General features: G+C 53.3%; 1 protein-coding gene across 4 annotated transcripts in view; it reads right to left on the bottom strand.

Annotated features, from left to right (window-relative positions):
- Positions 1–26,051, bottom strand: part of BCL11B (BCL11 transcription factor B) — a 90,884-nt gene that overhangs the window by 42,188 nt on the left and 22,645 nt on the right. For 2 of the 4 annotated variants that reach the window (XM_059915860.1, XM_059915859.1), the window contains exon 3: positions 9,179–9,394. The exons of the other annotated variants lie outside the window; for them this stretch is intronic. In XM_059915860.1, coding sequence (XP_059771843.1) covers positions 9,179–9,394 — 216 coding nt within the window. The remainder of the gene's footprint in view (positions 1–9,178; positions 9,395–26,051) is intronic. 4 annotated transcript variants of the gene reach the window in all.

Genomic DNA, 26,051 nt, shown 5'->3' on the forward strand with positions numbered 1-26,051 from the left:
AAGAAAGAAATAAAAAGGAAGGTGATTCTGACACATGCTGTAACCTTGAGGACCTAGTGCTGAGTGACACAAGCCAGACACCAAAAAGACCGTGATTCCACTCATAGGAGAGCCCCCGAGGGGTCAGACTCATAGAGACAGGAAGTGGAATGATGGTTGTGGGCTGGAGCGGTCGGGGGGGTGGGGGGATGAGTGTTTAATGGGGACAGAGCTTCCATTTGGGATGACGAAAAAGTGCTGGCGATGGATGGTGGTGATGGTAGCAGAACAATGTGACTGTACTTAATGCAACTTGACTAAAAAGGGTTAAAATGGTACATTTCATGTTTTGCATAGTTTACCATGATTAAAAAAAAAAAAAAAAATCCAGCACACATAGGCTCAAACTGTTGCGAGAAAGAATCGGTGCAGATGATCGTATGCAGCCCGTGCACACAGTGGGCCCTCAAGCAGTGGTTCCCTTTACTAGTAAAGCAAGAATAAAACAAGGCGCTGGTTAATAAAGCACAAGGAAATTCAAGACGAGGGCGCCTGCGTCAGAAAGCACTGCTTACATACAGCTCCAAGGGCGACTCAGGCACCCGGGGGCCTGGTCCCACCAGCCACTCCTCACCTCTTATGAACAAAGGCAATCATTAAAAATGTCTGGGCTTATGAAAAGACTCCAACTGCCCCGTCTCTGCAGGTAGTGACTCCGTTTTTGCATTAACCTCCCTGGAGAAGTTCCGAGCTCTCTGATCCCTTCCGCTGAAATCATAAAAGACAGGCATTCTTATCTCCCCGAGCTGCTCTGTGATTCCTAACTTGCTCCTCTCCCTCACACCTGCCAGGTAGAAGGCCAGCAGGTGGGCAGTCTGGGAGCCAGAAAGCAAGAAAAGGAGCAGGCTGTGGTTCCCAGACCCGAGGAGACCTGGGTTCAAATCCCACCTCTGCCGTCTACCAGCTGTGCAATTCCGGGCAAGTCGCATCACCTCTCTGGTCACAGTCTCGTCACCTGTGAACTACAGAATAGGTTGCCTTCCTAAGGGAGAAGCTTACACGTGTGGGAAGGGCCCTGCAGAGAGCCTGATGCACAGTGGGGACACAAAAATGATGACCAGGCCATGACCCGGCGGCCCCCTGCTGAGTGTAAAGACGCTGATGGGAGAGGAAATCACGGTGGATGCATCACCCACCCTGACCACACACCGTGGTCACACCCCACCCCCACCCCGGGCTCTCGGTTATCATTAAATAACACCCAAGGAGGGGGTGGGAGTGACGGGCAGGCTGTGATTCCCCGCAGGTATAACGCCGGGCAGCCCCGGGCAGCTAAACCCCACACAGAGGGACCCCTGCCCGCCAAGGGTGTCTTCCCATCGCTTTTTGGATTAACTTGGCCAGCCTTGATTATGTTTGGATAAACTTTATTTCATGGTTTAGACTATTTGGGTTTGATTGTGAAATATGTACAGTACACAGCCCCTCTGCCCTGACCGGCCCTGGGGTTTGAAAAGTCAAGTACATCTTGTTCCTCCCACCAAAAAAGCAACAAAACACCTCCAGCTGTTAAGGACGATGAAAAGTTGGTTTCTGCTGAAGGAGGAGAAATTGCTTCTAGGGAACTGTGTATGAAAATGAGGTGGGAACAGCATTCCCTGTATTTCTTCGGCTTGCTCTCACAAACATGAACACACCTTTTCGGGGTCTTCATCATTCACCAGCACTGAGAGGGCTCGGCCAGCCCAAGCACTGGGAAGACCAAGATAGGGATATAAGTCAACCTGGTATGTGAAGGAATTTGAGGTTGATTTGATGAGAAAAGCTTTTCCCATGCTCCAGGCCTCTTCTTCAATGTCAAAACTTCCCTCTGGTGGTCTGAGGGCCCAGAAAAACTCTGTGTCCCGGCAAGTCACTAACAACTCAGACCCCTTAGGGGCCAGCCGGGGCTACAGAAGGCTCACTGGGTCAGCAGGACCCCTCTTGGCAGGTACCCACACCCACATCTGTCACTGACCCACGCCTTGGAAGAAGCCTGTCCCCTCCTCCAGCCTCACCTTCTCCATCAGGAAAACCCCAGTGGTCCTTGGGGGCCCTCCCAGCTCCCACAAGCCCAGTTGTTTAACTTCCTTTAAGCAGAGAAAGGCATCACGGAGCGTGTACCTCGCACTCTGTGCTCCCCCACTGCCGTGAGCTCCTCTAGGGCAGAGACCCCAGGGAGCTCGTTCCTGGATCCCTGCGTCCAGCCCAGATCAGGCACCAGCATGATCGGTGAAGGACGGAAGACGCAGGGGACTCTCCCAGGATCGTGTCCGAATGCGGTCTGGTCCCTCACGGGTGAGCTGCTTTCCTGTTGCCCACGTCTGAGCCACCAAGCAGCCCAACGTGAAGCCGGAAGGGAGAGCCGAGAACACGACTTCACAGCTGGCCAGACCTGAGTTCCGATCTCAGTTCTGCTGTTTGTGTGCTGTGTGACCCCCGGGGCATTGCTTGGCCTCTCTGTGCCCCAGTATCCTCATGAGCAAAAGGATGGAGCTGCCTTTCCTTACAGGTGTTATGACGACGGGTGACTGAGTGAGGTATGCAAAGTGCCCAGGACAGTGCTGGGAACTAGCAGGCCCTTCACACACAGCGGCAAGTCTTAGCAGCAGTGATGGCGGTGGGCCTTCCTCCTCTTTCATTCATGCTAAGAAAACCTCCCAGGCAGGACTTTCAAAGAGATGGCAACCAAGTCATCATCGAGGTATGGGGTACCCAAGGCTTTTCAACAGCCCAGCCTTCTCCTTCCTGCCCCCCACACTTCCCTCTGCCTCTGCTTCCCCACGTGCTGGCGATCAGCAGTGGCCACCCCAGAGTGGAGGCCCATCAGGGGACCCTCCAAGGCAGGCATCAAGAGCGGATACTTCTAGTGTCCCCATTTCCCAGATGGGGAAACTGAGGCTTGGAGAAAGGAAGTGGCTGGCCCAGGGTCACATATTCACACCCGTGCACCTTGAGAACAAGGACTAAGCACGGTCCCATCTCTGGAGCTTCCCACAATGCCTGCAGCTCTTCCGCCAATATGTGACCACTGTGCCATTTAAGTTCAAGCATAAATCCATGCCACAGAAGAGATGCCCAAGAAGAGATGGAGCTGCCAGCGATCAAAGCACAACCACGAAACGTCTCAAACCTGGGACGCACAGAGGCAGGTCCCCACTGCAGATGGCAAAACTGGGGGTCTGAGAGGCTAGGTACAGGGCTCCCCAAAGCAAAATTTCTATCCGTTGCCAAATCTAACTGCATGTTTCACGTGGTTTCAGCTAGACGATGAATTTCCTTCTCCAGTTTTCAATATGAACTCAAGAGGGGCAGAATAGCCTAGTGGGCAGAGCCTGGGGGACTCGGTCCAAGCCGGCTCTGCCACACACACCTTGTGGTATCTTCCCCACTCTCTGCCTCGGTGTCCCCATCTAGACAATGAAGGGGTTGGGTGAGATGATCTCTCGGGACCCATGATCCTAGATCGTTTAAAATTAACTCAAGAGGCGGACCCATTTCTGGAGCATTCCATCCAAGCAAAGGGCGCACAGCCTCCTCTGCCCCTTTCGGATTCCCTTTCAAGCTGCAGAACGTGGCCGCCTTGCTCTGAGATCTCTGATGTCGGTGGTCAGTGCTGGTTCTTCACATCCACTAACTGCTTTAAAGCGCTGCACCCAGCGCTGCATTAAAAATTAATTACACATGCTATTTTATTGCCAGTGCATAATGTAATGAGCACCAGCTGTGCTAAACAGCCAAACTCCTTTTTAAGACAGCTATAAAAAAAAAGAAAGAAAGAAAGAAACTGCACTTCCAAATGCCTCTCCTGTCAGAGCAGAAAAACAGCAACATCTTGTGCGTATTTGAACAGAACTCTTTGATTTAGCTCTGCCTTCAGAACGTCTGAAGGGCCGGCTTGGAGAGGGAAACGAAATCTGGTGAGGCTGCACCGGTCTCCACTCCGGGATGTTGCTGGGACCCCCCTTTTATCTAAGGACAGTCACGTGGGTAGGTGTCCCTGCCCCCCCAACTAGGCAGCCTCGTACTCCTTCTGGCCCCCAATCCCCGTCTGGCGCCCGGTGGTGCTGGAGGAGATGTGAGTCTGCAGTTCTGGCGGACAGGGGACTTTTCTGGAGTCCACCCGAGCCCTGCCACCCTCCGTCCCGGGAGCCCTGCAGCTCTCCATGGCTTCTCCCGGCACTTCCTCCAATTACTGAAGGAGGTGCCTGGGTTCTAAAGGCAGGTGGTCAAGGGCAGCCTCTCCAGCAGCGTGATCCCAAGAAGCCAGCAGACACCAGAGCAGACTCCAGGAACCACTGATAAGCTGGACCACCAGCCCCTTGCACGATGTAGACACCGGCGCAGGGCATACAGATGACTCTTTAAATTTGTAATAACTCCCCTGAAAGCCCTTCCTCCACAGCTATCCAACCACCATGGCCCCTGGGACCTGGTGAGCCCAGAAAGACCCCACAAGGAATGCGACTTTGCAGAATCAGGAGAAAGGCAAGGGCGTGTCTGGAACCTTCCCCGAGAGAGTGCCGCTGTCCACCCACACTCACCCACACTCACTTCTCTTCTTCACCCCATACTCACCCCTCCCTCCAAGGTCTCCATGGAGGCCCCCACGCCCCACCGGAGCGCCTCTGCACCCCCTGCCCCAGACTGGAGGCATGCACCAGCAGGGGTCTGGAGAGCGTTGCCATCTTGGTCCACATCGCCCTGCGGCTGCCCACTGATCCTCCAGTGTCAATCAAACCCAGACCGAAATGAAACTACGGCTTGCTTCTTGTTCTGGTATGAAATGTGCAAAGCACAGACCATATCATTAACATAAAACTTCCAGAAATAAGACCACTTTCCAGACAGACTGTATTAATTGCATCAAGCTTCCACAGCTAGGGTGGTCTAAGCTACGGCATCCCATTGGAAGGATTCGGTTATAAAAACCAACGCAAAATGAACACTGGGATATAATTGAAAGAGGAGAAGACGACAGAGTCTACTGTGAAACCCTACTATTTACTTACAGGTATTCTTTTATCTTTATTGTCCCTTTAACCCATGCCAAGAAACCCCAGACTAGTTAAATAACACAGCAAGCGCAATTTCAGTAGAAAAGTAAATTGAATTTAACTTTACAAGATTGCCCTGTGATTTCAGCATATACTAATGACTGCAACTGACTCCTTCTATTAAATCCAAACACTTCACTTCCCCGAGCCGGGATCCTGTGCGTTCTTGCTGAAGACCTTGAACTTCACCAAGCGCATGTATTAATCATTATGGCTGACGACCATTTGTGGCTTTTAAATATGCAATGAAGTTTCTCGGTTCCTTTTCCACTTCCCAATGCTGGTACATGATCTGAGCCAGCCAAGAGGCTAAATGCCTTTAAGAATGGAAACTAGGGATCCAGCTTGATTCCAAACAGAGCCGAGCAGGTAATGATATAATGATGTGAAACCCATCCTGCTCATGCATGAGTCAGAATGTCTGGAGGGCTCGCTCAGCAAGAGGCATTGTTCTCAGCACCTGGCGTGTATGACCTCAGCCAGTCCTCAGAACAAGTCTTCAATGACCCCCATTTTACAGGTGGGGAAACTGAGGCAGAGGGTGGAAATGACTTGTCCAAGGTCACAGAGCCATACAGGACTGAGCAGCCTTCACCCTGCAGTCTGATACTCTGACGACTGCCTCCCAATGGTAGAAACCTCAGAATAGGGAAGGGTTCAGGGGTCCAAAGCCGAGTGGTTCTCTGAACACCCCATCCCTGCCTTGGGAACCCCGGCCAAGTCCCATACCCAGGCATCCCTAGCATCTCAGTAATCAAAACTGATCAATATGGTCTGCTTTAGAGATCAATATGAGGAGCCTCGTTTTTAAATGCTACATATGTACCACACACACGTGTGTATGTGTGTGTGTGTGTGTATATATATATATATATATTTACACAAGGGGAAACTGAGGCCCAGAGAGGGGAAATGACTTATTCAAGGTCACCGGGCAGGTGGAGTAAAGGCCAAGACCACAGCCTTAGACTTTTGATTCCCTGGGCACCTTGGAGAAGTTCCTACGTGGAATTTCTCAGGGAAGAAATTTCAGTTTCCAGGAACACCCCAACTCAACAGAGTCAAAAAGCAAAGGGGACCCCGCCTTCCCACTGTGACCATCAGAAGGAGATCTGGGGTTGGGGTCCTGGGAGGTGGGGCTGTTTGGGATGCCGCCAGCCGGAAAGGTACACAAACACACATACCTGTGTGGTTTTCTCCCCCATAAAATCACATCCTTCTATAAATAACCTCAAATGCATTCACGGGCATGCAATTAACCTGTGTGAAACATGGTTACACCAGGGTTTTCCGTATTAATTTGAAGAGATAGGTTCAGTGCGTCCTGATCCGAAAAGGGACAGAACAAAGTAAGGACGGCGGCCCCTTTCCATCTTGACAGAGGACCGCTTCTTCCTAACGGGTTACTGGGAATTTAATGACTCCATTCAAACTACTAATTAAACAGGCACTAAAAACACTTCAGCAAACAGCCCAGTGCCAGGGACAGAAGCCACAAAGGGACCAAAACCACTGGAATAGGATATTTTCAGGTACTGAAACTGATCTGAAAATACGATGGCCCAACCTGGTGCAGGCTAATTACCGCAGACCCATCGATGAAAGATCAGTGCCAGCGATCAGGGTAGAGCGTCGAAAGCTGAGAGTCGGCCCCTTAGCAGGTCAGGAGGAGAGGTCCCAGGGACCCCAGGAATAGACACAGCCCCACCTCACTCCCCTCCGCAGCACTGCCAGCAAGCAGAGCGGCTGCTCACGGGCTCTGAGCCCTCACGGCATCAAATTCTAAAATCAAGGAAGGCCTCTAAGCCAGGTGAGTCAACACCAAAGGTGAAGCAGGTGCAGGATGAGCGACCCAGGATCAAACCCCACTTCTGCTCTTCCATCCCCTCCCTACAGGTCCCCATTCCCACTCCACCACCCGGCCCACCAGACTGCAAGCTGCAGGAGGGCTGGGACCTGCCATGATGGACCGCACTGTGGTTTGCACAAGAATGAATGAATGGGGAATTCCCCGGCGGTCCAGTGGTTAGGACTCCGCACTTCCAGTGCTGGGGGCCAAGGTTCGATCCCTGGTCGGGAAACTAAGATCCCGCAAGATGCGCAGCGCGGCCAAAAAAAAAAAAAAATGAATGGATGAATGAATGAATGAGTGAGTGAACAAATGAAGTCAAGCTTCATTTTCTCATCTGTAAAGTGGGGACAGTAAACCCACCTCCTAAGGTGACCGTGAGGAATAAATTCAAGAACGCACACAAAATGCCTAGCACAAGGCAGCACACAGCAGGTCCTCGATTCACGGTCCCTACAAGGAAGCGGGTGGCACTGTGGCTGAGAGAGTGACTGGGTGAGAACGTCCCCAGGATGTAGGCAGAGGCATGTGGCTCAGCGGGAAGAGGGGTGGCCTTGTCGGGAGGCATCCTGACAACAAATCCCAGTTCTGCAACCTGGGCCCAGCCACTCACTCTCCCCGAGCCTCTGCTTCCCCATCTGTAAAACAGGGGTGTAACAGCTCCCGCTCGGGACCACAGCTTCTAAGCAGAGCCAGAGGTTAAGCAAAGCGGAAAGTTAAGCAAAGCCCCAGGCACTCCACTGCCAGGGAAAGCGTGTTCCCGCACCACAGCACTTAACCGAGTCCAGTCACGAACACTCAGGCTGATCTGTGACAGCACGGCCCCCCGAGTGGTTGCAGGGCTGCAGCACTAACTACAGGAAGCCGTTAGAGCGGGGCAGCCACTCAGACGGAGCCGGCATCCCACACCCAGCAAGCAGGGATCACAGCACAGACCTACGGGGCTGGGACCGGAGCCCCAGTCACCGTGGGCACCCGGGCAGCCCGGGGCAGGGAGCCGGCTTCTTTGTAAGCTGTGCAGACTCCTTCCCAGGTGATTCAGTCTTTGCTTTGTGCGTTCAAGACACAAGCCCAGTACCTATGACGTCACGATCTGTCACAGCAAGGGGTGCTGAAGGCTGCAGGCCAACCCCAGCAGCAGGAAGGCCCGGGGAGCTCTTGACCCTGGAGCTGGGCCGCCTGTGGCCCTCTGCAGATCTGTGGCTCTAACAGGGACCATCCCTTGGGACGGCTTCAATTAAAAGCAAAACCTGCCCAATAAACATAGCTTTCCTTTTACCACCGGAGTCAAGAGAAAGCCTGCCACGCGCCCGGTGAGAAAGCAGGGACACGGAATCTGCCCCGGCTCGGCACCATCCCTCTCCTGTCCTGGCCCCTGAAGGACACGCACCACCACCGGTGTCTGTGTCGGCGTCCCAGCTCCCCTGGCCTCAGTGCTTTTCGCATCAGGCTCCGCGAAGATACTGGGCAGGAGAGGCTGGAATGAGAGGTCCCTGCCTGCAAATTCCAGGGACCCCAGGCCAGAGCAGGAGTTTGCGTTTTGTCCGGGGAGGGAGAAGGGATGTAACAGAGAGCAGGTCGGGTCGCCGCACTGCCCTGTCTGCCCATCTGTATAATGGGCAGCCACGCCCGACCCGGAGCTGGGCGCTCAGCCCCGCCCCCTACCCCAACTCCCCACACACACCCCACAGTGTTTCACTCCCTCCCAGAGCCGAAGCTAACAGGCCCCTTCAGAGAAAACTTTTTTCTAAAAGTTAATGGGCAACACATTCTCGCAAAGAGAAACTCAGCATTTTGGACGGCTCCAGGGAGGTACACAGACAACCAAAGAATCTTCTCCTAGCCGTGAGCTGGGGGTGAGGGTACTGGCTGGGGTTGGGGAGAGGGGGCGGCAGTGGCGAGGGCAGAAGAAAACCTCAGATGTTAAACGTTATCCAATTAAACTTTAGCTAAACAGCCCAAAGAGATGAAATTTGGAGGCTAGGGGAAGGCGTTCTGGGAGTGAGACCTCAGAATGGGTGGGGGCACGGGGGGACCTCCTGACCAATGGGGACCAGGGCACCCGGGTACAGTTCTGTCCACATCCTTCGCCACTTCCCCGGCGCCTCCCCAAAAGTGCCTTCCGGGGTGCAGGTTGCACGTCTCCCCTGGGTCCCCACCTTGCCCCAGCCCACCTGGGAGAGGCAGCCGCCAGCCCTGCCCAGGGCACACCCACCATCCCCGGGAGCCCGCCCCCACCGCGGCCGTCGGTTACCTGACAACTGACACTGGCATCCAAAGGGAGCCTCCGTCTGACCCTCACCCTGAGTCCCGTCACCCGAGACAGGGCGCGCGCTGCAGCACGGCAGGGGGAAGCAGGGCGGTAGAGCGCCCAGGGCACGCAGAGGTGAAGTAATCACAGATGTGTGAGGGTGGGAGGAGGAAGCAGCTATGGGGGCCATCGCTGGCAGCTGGGCAGGCCTGCACGGCCCTGGAGAAAAAACAATAGAAAAGGCTGGTCAGTCGGACCCTGGACTGGGCAAGGGCTTCAGGCTGTGGAACGGGGCCCGGGGCAGAGGGCTGCAGGCTGCCCTTCCAGGGTGGGGGGGCTCAGGGTGCCAGCCCCTGTGGGGGGCTTGGTGGGGGCGGGGAGGGGGGATGCAGCCGGGACTCGGGCAGGGGCAGGGGTCAGGGAAGCGGGTGGGGCCTGAGGGGCTCCTACGTCCTCAGCTGCCAGGTTGGGCTGTCTTGGGACCAGACTTCCATCCCAGGAGGCCTAATGCCGGAACTGGGACAGATAGGAGCTGTTGGGGGCCCCTGATCCCAGGAAGGTCTCCCCAGGTGGGGACTTCTGGAGTGTTCTGGAACAGACTCCATTTGGGGTTTTGTTTCCCCAAATCTGGGCCACCCCCCTCTGGAAGACCCAGGAAGTTCCAGGCCACCACTGTTCGGTCTATCAGGATGGGCGGCTGGTGCAGGCCTCGAACACCTCCAGGCCACCTCCCAGCGCCTGGGCACTGCTGAACCTCCAGCCCGGAGGACCGCCAGCCGGTGCCCCCTCCGGCCCACAGTCCTCAGCAACCGACACCTACACGCAGCACCCAAGCCCCAAGGCCTGTGGGACGGCTCTGAACCCCCCCTCCCCCCGAGAAAGCCCTGGCACCGCCCAGCACCCCTCTTCACACCTCCTGGGTCTGAGAGCCACAGCGCAGGGCCAGGGGCCTGCCTGTCTCCACCAGCCCTACGGCTCGCCCGGGCCCCCCGGCAAGGCCTGCGTTTGATTTGGCCGTTTATCTTAAATGGCTAAGAGACCACCAGGGCAAAACATTTGTGTGAAGCCCTTGCCAAAACCACAAGTGAAGAAGCCCAAATTCCCTGGGTAAATAATTGAGCGGAGAAGCATCAGACAAAAGGAAAACATCAACAAGATGACGGGCAGCTGGGCCCCGGGCCGGCTCTGCCAGGGATGCCACCCCGCACCCCCACGCTGTCAGTGCCCCGCACAGGTCTACAGGGGTGGGGATCTGCCCACTCTACGGCCCCCATGAGGGAGTACCCCCTCCGGAAGAGCCACAGGGCCCTGCAAGCCCACCGTGAGCCAGCAGCCTACCAATCTTGATCGTGAGTGAGCTTCCCAGCATGCCCTTGGGGGCAGGGCTCAGAGACCCACTGCACAGACCAGGAAACTGACCACATGACTGCAGAAAACTGCAGACACCAGCAGCCAGCCCCACCAAAATCCCGGCTGGCTGACTGGCTCCAGAACCAGGGCTCTTTCTCTGTGACCCCTGTCTCTCCAAAACGGGTATTATCCAGGACCGGGGGCATTAGAGCATTTGAGGACCACTTGCACATGTCCTGCCAAGAGGCCAACGCTAACACCACCACCAGCACCTGGCCCCTCTGGGCCAATGAAGACCTCGTGCTAGGCTAGGCTCGGGGCTCAGGCCATTTCTGAGACCATCACACAGCCCTGGAAGGTGTGGCCAAGACCTCATGCGCCGTTCCAGCCACAGACACTGAGCGCAAGGCCGTGCCCCAGATTTGGTGCAGGCCCTCAGGAAAGGTCAGCACCTGAGACCAATGTCGGCCACCTCCTCCCGGAAGCCTACCCTGGCTGGTCCTTGCCTGAAACCTCCCAGCAGTGGACACAGCATGTTCGTCCTGTCAACCACGTCAGCCCCGCTTCACACCATGGAAGGCTCCGGGTCATCGTAACTGTGACAGCGGCTTTGTGCTGGGCCCCTACCACAAGGAGCTGGGCTCACCTCACCACAAACACCCCACTCGGCAGGGAAGACCACCCCCCATTCCACAGGGGGGAAACTGAGGCTCGGAGAGGTCTGGACTCGAACCCAGTGTGTCTCCAAAGCCTGGATGTGCCCTGCCTCCGCCTGGGGCTGCAGCTGGGGTGGAGTAACCAGGGCCCCCCAGAATCTTGAGAGGGAGGGTGGGAGGGAGCCTGAGGGTCCTTGGGCTGAGTCGGGCCGCTGGAGGTTACAAGAAACAGCTCCGGGCCCCCAGGTTCTGGGTGAGGACACAGCACAGCCACCAGCATTTACCATGGCTGAGAAAACCAGCAGGGTGCCCAGGTAACTGCCATCCCCGGCCGGAAGGGTGCAGAACCTGTGTGTCCGTGGTTGGGAGGAAGGACCAAAGGGCGTGTCTGGCCGCACCCCTCTCCTTCTGGAAAGGTCGGGCTGAGTTAGGCCAGAGTCTGTAAAGGCAAAAAGTCATCCTCCAACTCAGGTAGGGGTGGGGGGCTGGGCCGCCCCCTGGAGGGGCTTCTGAGTGGCCTCATTAGACTTCTGGCCTCCATGAAGTCCACCTGCTCCAGGGACTGGCTCAGTGGACGCAGGGGAGAGGGCAGCAAGGGTCAGGGGCTTCCAATCCTAAGCTGCCCACAGAGGACCCTCAGGGTGCTCTCAGAGGACCCTCTGCCCTGGGGGAGGTCCCCTCATCCCAGCCGGAGCAGCTTAAACCAGAGCCCTGCCCAAAGGTGGAACTCCAAAAACACTCTTCTGAAGCTGCAAAAGCCCAAGGTGATGCCAGGAGCCACCTATTGTATGATGACAGGAAGTGTCCAGAAGAGCAAATCCACAGAGACTGAGACGGAAAGCAGAGAAGTGGCCGCCAGGGGCCGGGGAGGGGGGCCAGGGGAGTAAGGGCTAAAGGGTAGAGGGTTTCTTTTGGGGGATGATGGAAATGCTCTGGCGTCAGACAGTGTGACGGCTGCACAACATTGTGAACATACTCAAAACCACTGACTGCACACCTTAAACTGGTGAATTTTACATTATGTGACTCTCATCTCAATTTTTTTTAAAGCCCAACGTGAAGACTGTCTCTGGCTGCAGCACCTGTCCCAGGCCACCTCCCAGCCCTGGGGGTGGCTGCCTTGAAAAGCGCAGCCAGGGAATCCAGAACACACTTGACAGAGGACTTGAGACCCTGTGACGAGACTGTGCACCTAAACACAGGCGGAGGAAGCCCAGAGCACAGAGGCCACGCTGCCTCGGAGAGAGGCCCACGTCCGTCTCCTCCTCTGCCATCTCCTGGCCGCGTGACCCGGGCTGAGTCACTGTCTCAGAGCCTCGCCTTTAAAGGAAGGTCAGGACACGCCTGGCCAGAGCCAGGCTTCTAGTAAACACCCAATAACCGTCACTATCCTTCATTTATTTTCCATTCTGGAACTTTCCCTAACTCCCTATGGTTCCTCCCCACAGCACGGCAGCAAAGGCCACCACCACCCGTCCCCACAAAGCCCTGAAAGGCACTCCTTTAAAAAGGCCCTTTCTTTTGAGATCTAGGCCGGCTCCCCTCTGGAAGTGGAACAGACACACGTGCACCGACGTATGTGGCAGAGGGACGCCAAGACGCCACCTCAGCTTTACGTGGGATCCAGGTGGCTTAAAGATAAAATCCCGGCTGGCTCGATTCCTTATCATGGAAGTTCACTTTGGTTAAAGGAAAAAAGAAATAAACAATGGCTACATATGTCATCTCATTTAAGCCCAGCAGCCTTCCTGTCAGATAGCTATTAGGACCCTCCTCTCACAAACAAGGAAACTGAGGCTGGGTGTCCAACACCACAAGGCTCAGAGGCCTGAGACTCTCGCTCTATGCAATTCGTACAGAAAGGTACAAAATGACCAAAATTAAGACCCCTAAAATGCTTCCTAAGCTCCAAATCCGGGTGATTTTGAATGCCTCCATTCTGCGGGAGTCTGTAACCACCCATCTCCCTTCTAGAGGGGCCCTGCAGATGGTCCTGTCTCACTCCGCACACATGCGCACTACCCAGCAAACACGCCCACACGGACTGATGCAGACACAAAAAACTCCCTGGAAAAGCCCCAGCCTGGTTTCGAGGGGAAGGCGAGCCTTTCCCGACGCTGCATCCTCGGTGTCCCCTCCCACATGGGAGGGTTACAGATTCCCAGCTAGCAAGAGGAGTTCTAGAATACACTGTGCAGGAGATGTATATTTTTCTCCCTACTGCTGCCTTTCAATGGATACATTTTTTAAGCCAAGAACTCCTACTGATGGTGCAAAAATGAGTCATAGATCAAGGAGGGAGACAGACAGGGAGCGAGTGCCTGTGAGTGAGGGCCACTGGCAAGGAAACCTGACAGTCCCCGCGCCCCCTCCCCCCATGCCAAGACATTAATTCTCACAAGTCGGAGAAAATTACTATGCATGAATGCAAAAAGCATGATCAGGAGTAATTAACATGGCTTCATATGCAAATTTTATTAATGCAGAAGTACAAAGTCATTATGCAAATGAGACTTACGTCAACTCTCTTGACAAATATTCATCTCTGAGGCTCAAGTTTCTTCCTTTTTATTTATTTATTTAATTTCTCTCCCCCTCCCCCACCTTTTTTTCTCCTGGTGGTTTGATTTGGTTTTTCGATTTTTTTTTTTTTTTTTTTTTTTGCAGGTGGGGGGCAGGTAGTGCTGGTGGCCACTTCGGTGGCAGCAAACCACGAGGTCTGTTTGACAAGTCTGCAGAGTTGTTTTTCAACCAGAGAAATTTATTCTTGCATTGTTGATTTTTTTTTTTTGCGGGGGAGTGCTGCTGGCAGGTACAAGACAGCTCATAGGAGAAGAGGAAAAAGTAAAAAAATTAGAAAAAAGCTCTGGGCAGCAGGCAGCCAATCAAAACGCCAGAGCCTGTAATGAGGGCGATTGATGGCTGTTTGGCTTTTACTGCAGGGTAATGAACTAGACTCCAGTCTGAGGAGGGGGAAAATATGAATATTCATGAGACTGTGCTCCTGCCTTTGATGATTAAAGAAATTTTTAATATTCAAATAAGCACTTGCCAAGTGATTAACAAAGAACATGCACGCAGAAATATGGAAATGGGAGCCGGGAAAGATTTGAGAGGCGAACAGACTGCAGGAAAGGCAGCCCCAAATTTCATAAACAAGATAGGCAGATAACCCAGTTCGCACGCGGGCAAATAAAAACATTTCTTTCGATCGCTTAAATATTTTGCCAGCTACTTTGTCTTAAGGATGATAAAAATATTATGTATTAAGCGGGAGGGGGTAGCAGGGAGGGAGAAAGAGAGAGAAATCGCATGAAGTCAAATGCTCTGCTCACACTGAAGAATCCTGATCCTGACCCTAGCCCACCTCCCCGCACCCCGATGGGAAATTGGGACTCTTTCTGGTTTGCTAGAGAGAGAAGATGGAGGGAAGCCAGCTTAGACCTGAAAACCCAGTGATGGAGGTTCTGCCTGCCTGTTTGGGGCACTACGTAGTGGGGATATGGCCTGGAGTTGGCATGTCCGCAGCAAGTGGTCATTTGTTGCTTCGAGGCTGGTCCAGAGGCCCAAAGGCAGAGGACCATGACATCTAGAGGCGGAGGGGCTGTGATTCTTGGGGTCTCCAACCTGGAGAGCTCAGGGCCTCCTCTGGACTCAGACCCTGGTCAAAACACCTAAGGAAAGTAGTCATAGGGAATAACAGGTCCATCTCGAGAAGGTGAGCAGACTCAGACTCTAGCACGCGGTCCGGCCTGGGCCTCTGCAGGGCCATCGAGGGAAAGGGCTCCATCAATCCAACAGCCTCCATGAGCTGTCTGCTAGGGCTCCTATTTTAACAGCTCCACCACGGGTTCACGGTGAAGCACATAATAACAGTATTAGCTAGTAAAACGATCCTGCGGTTAAAATACATCTAATTAGCAGCCGATGACATCCATTTTGGCAATTTCCTATTTGAAAGAAGCAGAGCGCTACCTTAGAGACAGGCAGTGGATACTTACCCAATAAACCCAGGCCTTTCCATCATCTGTCTCTTTCTCTCTCTCCCTTTTATGGGGGGACTGGGGAGGGGTGGGTAGAGAGTGGGGAGTGGCTGAGACAGTGGGACTAGAGAAGAAAGATCCTAAGGAGTCTTCTTTGTTACTCAATTTCCGAGCTACAAGGGTCCTGGGGGAGGGGTACTCAAAAAATAAATTCCTTCACTCCACAGGTATTATTTCATGTCTTTTTCTTAGTTTTTCATAACCAAGCTCTGGGAACCAGCGAAGACTAGAACTTGTTTTTCATTTCACTATATATATATATAAAATAAGACAAAGCAGAAGGGGAATCCAAGGCAGGTCAGGTCCCCAAGGCAGGCCCCAAGGATGCGTGGGTGTGCGGACATGGCTTGGTCACTGCACCAGAGCGTTTGGGGGACCTAAAAATCCCCTATGGGGCGCTGCGGCTCCCCAAGTCCCACTTCCCACTACTGGATTCACATTTAGTCAGGCAAGTCTGAGCACCCACCAAGGTGTCCCTGGCTGCAGCAGGTTTGGGTTTGGGGGTGCCTGTGTAAGGTCCTTTAGAAGAGAAGCAAGGAAAAGGAGAAATGAGGTCTCACGGGGTTTGCACAGCTGCGTTTCAAGCCTTCCTTTACGGTCACTACAGGAGAGACAAAACACATAGCTCCGAGCCATGCCTTTCCTGAGGCTGCACGCTGCAAACAGCAGCCCTCTGGCCTGCCTGGGAGGGTGGAGATTCCGATGCAGGTGGAAGGGGCTGCTGGGCTTCCCTCACTGCAGCCTGCACCTGGCCGGGCTTAGGAACACCGTGGGTACCCAGCGCCGGGCAGCAGGAGGGAGGCCTGCGAGAACATCTCTGGGCTTAAGGCCAGGTCCACTGCCACTCCCCCAGTGCCCATCCAGAGACCGCCCAGAGCCCTGGTTTAACACCAGGGCATCTTCCTGCACCCACATTCTCAAGAAGGCTTGGCCACCGTGAGGAGGCCAGAAGCACAGCCCTCCCGACACCCCGAGCCAGGCCACCTCCCCCTTGTCTGCCTCCCACCTCCTGTGCTCCTGAGATCTGTCACGGTGAATCACCGCTTCAACTATTTTTGCTCTGCAGTACGCGGCACATTTAATGCATCCCAGAAAAGGGAGAGGCGAGGCACAGGAACAACCTTGCCCCCCAAAAACACCACCACACCCGCTTTCCTCCTTCCACCAGGGCTCGAAAAGGGAACACCCTCCCGGGCAGCTGCATCTTGCAATTAGAAGCAGGCACACACGCACACCCCCTGGCCAGGTCCAAAAGCACCTGTTCCAATGACGACCAACCACAACTTCCTCAAGATGCAAGCAGCTGAAATACTCCAGGGCAGCAGATCCCCTTTCCTGCGCCCTGAGCCAAGGACCAGTGAGGCTACGTCACAGACTCCAAAGCCTCCCCTGGCCCTTCCAAAAGGTCCAAGAAGGGAGCAGAGGAAATTTCAGGCACTGCTGGGGAGGCACGGTGTGGCTGAACCATATTCTGTGAGCCATTTCGGGGTAAGGTGGAGGCAGCTGAGCAAGTACTCGGGCTGACCATGCCAACCCCTAGTGGGCACCTGCAGGAGGAAGTACACAGCTTCCACTCTCCTTTTGCTGTCTTTCGGGGAAATCCCTGGAGCTCTCTGAACTGCTGGGATGCCAGTAAACACAATCACTTGTTCTCCAGCCGGGAGGTGAGGCCTAGGCACCGTGGCTTCGAGACACACACAGATAAACAGGTATGAGTCCTCTGGGATGACCTCAGCAGGAAGGGTCGGCCAAATTGGGGCCCACGATCCTGGAATGGGCAGGCCTGGGGACAACAGAAGGTGAAACCATGTGTCTCACTAGCTAGAAAAATGTATGCATGAACATCTATTATAGAGAGATTGTACATATATGCATACACACACACTCACGCATCCATCAGCAATGTGGGCATGTTAAAATGCCTGCATGCATTCCACGCAATCTGTAGAGGCCAAGGACAAACCAGAGTTGACAGATTCTGTGAATCTCACCAGCAAAAACAGCCGACCAATACCTAGCAGAGGAATTTCCCCTTTCCCCCTGATTTGGGCCTTCTGATCAGAAGCTGGGTAGCGGCTTCAATCTTCAGCAGTTCCTGCCCTAAAACACAATGTATGCAAGATCCTCAAGGAATCTTCTCTTGGGCTGCATCAGGAGCCACAAACAGTATAAGCACGTACCTTCACGAAGCACCCCTGGGCAAAAAGCTCAGTCTATACGTGGAAGTCAGAAGCTGGTTAAATCGTTTGGATTTCAAGCAGGAAGACTTTGGGACTTGGGGTCAGGACCCTGCGGCCCTTTCCCAGATGGCCAAGCTCCAATGACCAGCTTGGCCAGGCAGGCCTTAGACATGTCCCCATTCATTTCAGCCTGGGGGGGAGGGGGGAGGGGGAAATCCACAGTCAAGACAGAAGTCACGTGTCACATGAAGGGAAATAAGCCAGGAGGTGATTCTTCAGATTTGGTGCCTACAGTGAGTTTTAAACTAAGGGCGTATTTTTGTTTCGCGTCAGCATCCACTGGGCCTGGTATCTGAGGGATGCCTGGAACACCGAATCCTGACATTTGTTTACAAACTGGTGAGTTCACAAGTTGTCGTGGTTTGCAGGTCCCACCAACTCCAACACTGGCTTTGCCATGTGCAGAGTGCACAATGGAACCACAGGACAAAGTCTGAACTATGAGAACCCCAGAGAATTAAGAACGAAAATAAGGCAGCACAGCCAATGAAAAGAACATCAAGCCATTGGAATGCCCAGCAAGGTGCCCAGCAAGGAGGTTACCCTGATGACTCAGTCTGAGAGGAGCAGGCAGGAAAAGGGATTACAGTTCCAGGTGTTGATGGAGTTGTGGATTTGAGCAATGCAGGCACCATCGACCTTTTTTAAGATCAGACCATAAACTTCTACCTGGGCAATAAGGGAACATGCAACCACAAGGGCCAGTGGAGTTCCTTGTTTTAGATGGACTAGAAATTTAACTCGATTACAAGGATGTTTTAAAAAAACATAAATAATAAAGGAAGACAGGAAGGAAGGGAGAGAGAGAGGGAGGGAGGGAGGGAGGGAGAAAGAGAAAGAAAAAGAAGAAAAAAATCCAGTTGTATTAAAAAAAAAAAAAAAAAAACCCTGCTACAGTGTAAATGCATTTTTTGGTTTTAGTTGCATTTATTAGAGTTACATGCAATTGATCTCTACCATTGTAATAAAAAACCCAGCTCTCGCCTGCATTTTGCCGTTGATTGAGTCTTCTTCTCCTTTCATTTCTTTTTACCTTTTGCTAATGGACATATAAAACACTGAGGTTCAATGCTTTGCATCACGTAAGAACAAAATCTTTCTATGGCCTCTTTATGTTTCTAAGCCAAGTCTGAAATGTCACTGACTAAAACACACTGAACAGGCCTATAATTACTTTCAACAAAATAGTTCCTTTAACTGAGTTTTCTGTAGGTAGATGGCATTTCACATACATATTGTGAGCCTTCCTTTCAGCGCAGGTAGCATTTGATGGCGAAAATCACCAATGTTTCTTCTCAGGGGGCCGTCTGACAGCCACCTTCTTACTTCTTCTTCGACGTGAAATCATTTTCCTTTCCTAACACACCAACAGTGACGTACAGTGTGTGCACAACAAAATTTGTAAAAATTAACACTCCGCCAGATTAATTTAATAAAGATTGTTAGCACATTAACACCAATAACATTGCTCCTTGCGATTCAATCTAGATGCGTTCCCGGTGTCGCTGTAACAGGGGTTTACGTTCAGCTGAGGTTTACACCGCCATTTAATGTAATTAAAGAAACCGAAAGTGCAGTCCTCAGTGGAAATATCATTTCTATTGCGGAGTATTCCCATTAGAAATTGGGGGAAATCAGAGCACGCTGACTTTGATTTTGTTGTAATTTTCTTTTCCCTTGGCTCTCTCTGAAACAGAGCTGATGTCCTGGACCTCAGACTGAATGCACTGCAAAGATTCCCTGATAAGACCCGCCTAGCCTCCTGGAAGCAGCGCCCAACATTTATGTGCCATTGTTTCGATTTTGAAACTGTTAAAAAAAAATTTTTTTAATCTCTAGTCTATATTTGGCTGTAATTCTCTGCCCAGCAAACAGCATCACGTCGTGAAAATGACTTTTCAGATACCCCCAAGCAAGACTATGGATAAAAACCCAAAGGAAGGGAGGCCTCCCTAGCTGTTCTTATATATAAACAACGATAGTGTAGCTAGAATCCCAACAAGCTCCAAACCCCGAACCTGGACAAGAATTGAGCTATCACCTCAGAGGATGATCACAGCAAAAGCACTTGCTCAGGAGGCCTCCGAAACTAAACAGACACAACACCAACCTGAAAACAGGAAAAAAAAAATCTTTGTACTACATCATCCAAAATGGCAGAGAAAATTAAGTCTTGGGGCAGAAATGAACCCGACTCAGCTCTCCAGGCCGAGCAAACAAAAGTGAGACGGTTTCTAAGCCTGCTTGCCGCAGGTCCCTGTGCTGTGCAGGTGACTGAGTGGTTTTTTTTTTTTCCCGTTCCCTAAGTGCATTTTAATACCCTTATTCTACAATACATCCTAATTTCTTTGGGGAGAAAGAAAAAAAAAAAATTAGTGTCACTTAAAAAACGTCACTCTGTTTTGCAAAATCCAGCAGCTTCCTTGGCAGCAAGAGAGGCTGGCTGGCATTATCCCCTCATTTGACAAAACTACTATTTCTGGGCATGTGCTCAAAAACAGGTAGGAAGCAAATGCTGAGAAATAAGGAAGTAAAAACAGCCAACAGATTTTTCACTACCAAGAGCGCCAAGCGTAAACATGATTTATTTAGCTGTGTTTAACGTCTGTCCTCCACACAGCTACGAGACCACTTGGGTTGAAGGAAGGGTGGGGAGGAGGGGACAGAGTCGGGGGTGGGGGGTGGAGCTGGGGGGACAGCAGGGGACCGTGGAATGGGGGGCGGCCCTGGATGAGGACTTTCTGAACGGCTCCGTTCAGAGTTTTAGGAGAACAAGAATCTTTAGCCCCAAAATACATGCATGTGTCAAAAGAAGGCAGCAGTAATCTGCTGGTTAATTAACGAGCTGCCACTAACAAAAGATGGAAAACCCAGTTCATACAAACAATATTTACATGGGAGCTGCGAGATCCTGTCCCCAGCCCCCCACAGTTGCCTTCCTCTTTTGCAAACCACGTGGGCTGGGTGCAGGGAACGGCGAGGAGGCCCTCCGGGTTGGGGGGGCTCCGAGCTTCCAAGTCCAGGGGGAAATCTCACTGCCTTCCCTGCCCACCCTTGCTATGCCCACGTGGAATTGACTGAGATCTGTATTCAATTAAGGAGCACCAGACAGCTTCTGGCTCCAAGCCTGCACCAACGCAGGCTACGGGATCTGCCGTGCCTCCTCCACCCCCTCCAGCTCCCACGCCGATGCCAGGGAACCAGGGCTCCATCGCGTCCCCCGTGGAGAAGGCGGAGTGCCACGCTCCCCCACCCCGACCCCAACCCTCAAGCCTGGGGTCTCGGCCCTCCTGGGGTGAACCGACCACATACGTAAAGAAAGCATCCGTATTTTCCAACTAGCAAAACTAAGCCAGAGGTTTGGGGCCTTGCCAGAAGTGATTCCTATTAAAAGTCGAATTCAAGTCATTCAGCATTTGCTGGAAAAAGAATCCAAGCCTCTTCAAAAGAAAAACGGCAACAAAAATGTAAGACGAAGCCCCAACAGGACACTTGGGGCCTCCCATATCCCCCGTGAAGGTACCATTTCGGTGCAGCCAGCTGTGTGCTCAGTGGGCATAAATGCCAATTTTTGTTAGCTTTGTGACGCGGTGGTATAGCAAACCGAGAATTTCCTCACCAGTCTGCACTGAGTTCCTTCCTCACCTGCACTTAGCAAGACTGTGCACTTAAAGGCTCTCTGCTGTACGCACTCCTCCCCAACACAAATCTACACTCCCTTTGCTCCACTCCTCTCCTGGGGCCAGACACCAAATGTCAGGAAAGATACCTTTTCTGGTGCACTCAGGTCAAGGACAACAACTCTATATTAGGATTCTGAATCACATGACAGTCCCCAACAATAACAAGGAGCTGAGGGAGAGGGGGCAGCTCCCTAAAATGAATGGGGATGGGGAGAGGTGTTTCCTATTGGTATTAGGTTCCTAAATTGGAAATTCAATCCTGCCCCTCACACCCCTCCCAAATCTCCCAATTCTTCCCCCTGCCATTGAAAATGACAAGCTACACAAGTAGCTGTTTGATTCCTTTCCTTTGCAAATTAGTCACCCTGCCCCCATGGACTAATAAACAAGAACAGTTTACACTTTTATGATGTCTTTGCAATCAGCAATTACTTCACTCCTCCAGAATGATTTGTTTTCAGATCTGGATGGCAGCAGGAGCATAAACAATTGGATAGCCCCATTTTACAGATGAAGAAAGGAAGAGATGAACTGGTTTGCCCTGCGCTTTTTAGGAGCAAAGCCATTTCAGACTTGCAGGTCCTTGCTTACATCTAGGATACTTCAACACGGCCCCCAGCACAAGAGCAACAGCTAATACTGATCACAAGTCTAACCCAGACTCAGGTGCTGCCTGGAGGCCATGCTCATAGAAAATCCTCTAAGAAAATCGAGATTGCTCACGGCAATAACATTGAAGATGCTTAACTGCACCTCTGGAGGAGGCCTCCCCGGAATCCCTGTGGCTACCAGTTCCATGGGTATTTCTACACGATCCAGCCGACAAAATCCCCCGTTCTCAAGCAAATCTCCAAAACATGGCTCCTGATCAAAGCAAGGCTAGTCACCTGTGCCCTGCAGACCTGTCCCACGGCTCAAAACAACATGCCGCAAAAGCAGCCCACCTGCCACTCGGACACTGAAAGGTGTGTGTCCTCCAGAGGAGGGAGAGGACCCAGAGGGGCTGCGAGCTCTCTTCTGAACAAGAACCTTCCACCACTCTGCCCCAAGCCTTAACCAGAAACTAGCGGGAGAAATCACTCATAAGTTTTATCACTGTTGAACCGTCAAAATAAAGAAAACAGAAATAAGGTGGCCTCCTCCTCCCCGCAATAGCCATTAAATCAGCCAATCACACGTTTACCTGTCTTGCAAGCCAAACATGATCACACCCGCACACACACACACACCTGGTCTCCAAAACTCCTGAAATGGACATCCCTCTAAAGGAACTGCAGAGACCCAAGAGGAGGCCCCTCGAATACACACCTATAATTAGTGTTTCATGTTTCTTTCTGTAAAGGAATCCGGTAACATAAATATTAATCAAACATGAGAATCTGCCTCTTCAGTCTTGGACCATTATGAGTGTCGGATTGTGATCTTTACCCGTATTTACAGATATTCAAAGGCAGATTCTATCTTGTTAGAACTGTTATAAATGGACGTCTGAGAAATCAACGAGCAAGTTCAGGCAGATATGAAAACCTTCCTGTCCCGGACTGGCAGCAGCTTTGAGTTCCCAAGTGTTGAATTTGTTACCTTTTCCGTAGGCCTTTCAAAAAAAAAAAAAAACATTGACAAATGCCTTCAGCAGAAAAGCTAGCTGCTCAAAGTTCGGGTGAGCTAAATCTGAGATGTTTTTAAGATCAACTCTTACTCAAAACGCCATGAAAGCATTGTTTACAAAATACTTTAGCCTTTGAGAGCACAGAAAGTGCCATATTAATATTCTGTTATGATTGGGGTCAGCCCACATCATAAATATATATGTATATACATTTTTTTTAAATTACCTTGACTCTTGTTACAGCAAATATATTCTGCTTGGTTCAGACCTACTTCTGAATAATGGAAAATAGAGACATGGTTCCAATTCTAGCTAGAAAAGCTGTCATGGTGAAGGTAAACTTTTAATCTTCTATAGGCAAACAGCATACATTTTTATTTCCAGAGCAACAGCTTTTGGGGAAATGTTTGAACATTCTCTTAAGAGCTTTGTGGTAAATACATTGGGCGTCCAACCAATGCTTTTCTGGGTCTTTAAGGGCCTGTTGGAGTGCTTTAAACAATTGGAGGCCAATTTTTAGGAAGCAAAAATAAAGAGCGACTCCTAGTACGGTGACCATTGGCATTCAAATTCTCTTTGGGGGGGGGGGGGGTTATTGTAAGAGGTCAGGCTGGAAGAAGGACTGACATTAATTCCCTGTAATTCCAGGAGGCTTTGTGCCCCATTCTAGTGAAGGGGTCCATTCCCACACAATTGGGAAAACACTTTTGTTCCTGGGTGCTTTAAAATCCCAGCCCCAGGAATTCCCTCTAGAAAAGCAGACTCCCTCTCCTCCCCCGCAAAAACAAAACAAAACTCCAAAGAAAACCACTTTGGGACAGGGCTTTTGTCCCGGGATGCACATAAAAGGCACAAGGGAACTCTTTGAGGCACCTTCCAACCGGGCCTCACCTGGATCTAGGGAACTGTGGGACTCTGCCGGGCCGGGCCAAGGCGGGTTGATGAGGGCGGCAGGACCCTCTAGAGCATAGGCGGCAGGAGGAGAGGGGATCCCCAGGCGCCTCCAAGACCTGGGACCAACGCCAGGGAAGGAGTGCCACCCCAGCCTAGGAGGCCCGCCCCTCGCGCGCGGCGGGTGGGAAAGGGGGGTCCACTGGCAGGAGTTTTCAGGAGTCCTGAAATGCAATTCCCCACTCACGGAAAGGTCGCCAGCGCGGGCGCACGCCGGGGGTCTGGGGAGGGGGCGGCGGCGGCGGCGGCGGCGGGTGGAGGAGAGGCGGCCCTGCGCGCACAAAGGGGCCCCGGGCCCGCGGCCTCCCCGCCCTTGACCTTGGGTCTCCGCCTCCATCCATCTCCGCGCGCTGCCAGGGAAGAGGGCTGGCCCGGGGCCAGGGGCGAGCTCGCCGGGTGGCTTCGGAGCCGGGGACCAGGGGGGAGGATATCGGAAAGAAAGACTCAAGGGCAGCGAAGTGCTCCGAAGAAACCTGCATTCCAACTCCCCCGGCTCCTTCGGGAGCCGAGCCGGGTCTTGGGGCGTCTCCGATTCACAGCACGCCTCCGCCCCCAAGGAAAAGTTGCACGGATGCGCGAAGGAAGCCCCCTCCCCTGGGCTAACCCTACGACTCGCCCGCCCCCCGCCTTCCACGGACCCGGGCCGAGAGGGGGAGGGGAGCTGTCACGGGAGGAAGAAAGGAGCGCGCCTTCCCGGCCAGGCCAGACGCGGGCAGGGTCAGCTGCGCCTCCGCCCGCCCCTCGCCGCCCAGCTCGGGCAGCTGGCCCATTAAGCCCCCGAATTATGCATGGGCCTGAAGCCCCCTCGGCCCTCCCGCCCCTGGAAGACGCAATCTACGTGGGCGGCGGCCGGGGGCCGGGAGGGCAGGAAGGAGTGGCTGATGGTCGCACAGCCGCGCGCCCCGGGCGCAGACCGGAGAGGCCGCTGGAGAGTCGGCGAGCCCGGCTGCCCCACGGGGGCCAGACGCGCCCAGAGGCCCTCGAGCAGAGCCTCTGCACCCCCGGCGAGACCAGGACCGGCCGGGAGAGGGGCACCGACCGCAGGGGAGGCCCCCGGAGCGGTCACGAAGTTGCCAGAGTGTCCGCCCATTTCCCGTACGAGGTGGGGGGGGGGGGGAGGGGAGGGTTCCGGCCGCCCCCTCGCCCCTGCCTGAGCTCTGCACCACCCGCCGCGCAAAAGGCCATTGTGTGCCCGGTCTTGGCAGGGAAGGGAGACTAATGGACCCCAACCTTGGAGGCCGCCCCGGAGGGCGGGGCCTAAAGTCCCCCGCCGGTGTGGCAGGAGGCGCTCCGTCCCCGCCCCCTCCCACGGGGGAGGGGATGACTTGCAGGTGGTGGGCACCGTGGGGGGGGGAGGGGAGGGGACTAGGCTGGGGGTGGGGGAGTCGCAGGAGATCCGGAGAGGCGGCCAGAGGAGTCTTACACTTTGTAACCGTCAGGACACACGGGAAATTGCGTTCGTGGTGAGGCAGGTGGCGGCTGGTTTCATGGGAGCGGGAGAAAGGGGTTCAGTCTCAGAGTTGGGAGGATTTAGATGTCCGTCTTCCCACCCTCCCCCGTAACGCGCCAACGACCCAGGCCCCAAAGCGCAGGGCAGCCTCGTAACCCCTCGGAGTCAGGCATTCCCCACAGCAGGCTGCTTTCGGTGTCTGGAACCGCCGTGCTCCGGGCGGGCAGCACGACCCCGACGCCAGAGTGTGGACCTTGCTTGCTGTCTTAGGCCCCATTTGTTTCCTCTCCCCTTCCCTCCGAAGCAAAGGCCAGGTCAGGAAAATTACATACTTCTTTTTCCCAGCGAATAAAGTCGCCTCGCCTCCTTTGCAGGGAAAGTTTTACAAGCCAGTGATGTCAGTGATGCAGGGAGAAGACCACACTGTTTAGATTTCTTAATTGTCTGGCTTCGAACTCGGGGTGGGAGGGGGAAAGAATCCACTCTGGCTCCCTTGGAGAACTTAGTTTTGTGGGGTCTACCAACCTCAAACGTCTTAGCCAGTTGCTGGGGTGGGAGGGGGTCATCAAAGGTCTGTCCTGTTTCTCCTTAAGGGAGAGGAAGAACCCTAGATGACTGTGGTCACACTGAGCCCAGGACGGGCAGTCCCTGGCCCCCAGCCCCAGGGGAGGACCCCTAGAACCCAGCTGGGGGCCATGCTCTCCAGATGCCATGCTCTGGCCCAGAAAAGCCTTTGAAATAAAGCCAGCGTTTCCTCCACTACTTTCAAGGATCCCCTTGGTACCTGATGTCAGGAGAACAAGCGTGTTTTCTGGACACTGCTGGGTTAGACAGGCATCCTCCCTCGCGCTCCATCACAGCCCAGGCACCGAGGCTGTCAGGCCGCGGGGCTCT

The sequence above is a fragment of the Balaenoptera ricei genome, chromosome 2 (assembly GCF_028023285.1).
Source record: "Balaenoptera ricei isolate mBalRic1 chromosome 2, mBalRic1.hap2, whole genome shotgun sequence".
Lineage (NCBI taxonomy): Eukaryota > Metazoa > Chordata > Mammalia > Artiodactyla > Balaenopteridae > Balaenoptera > Balaenoptera ricei.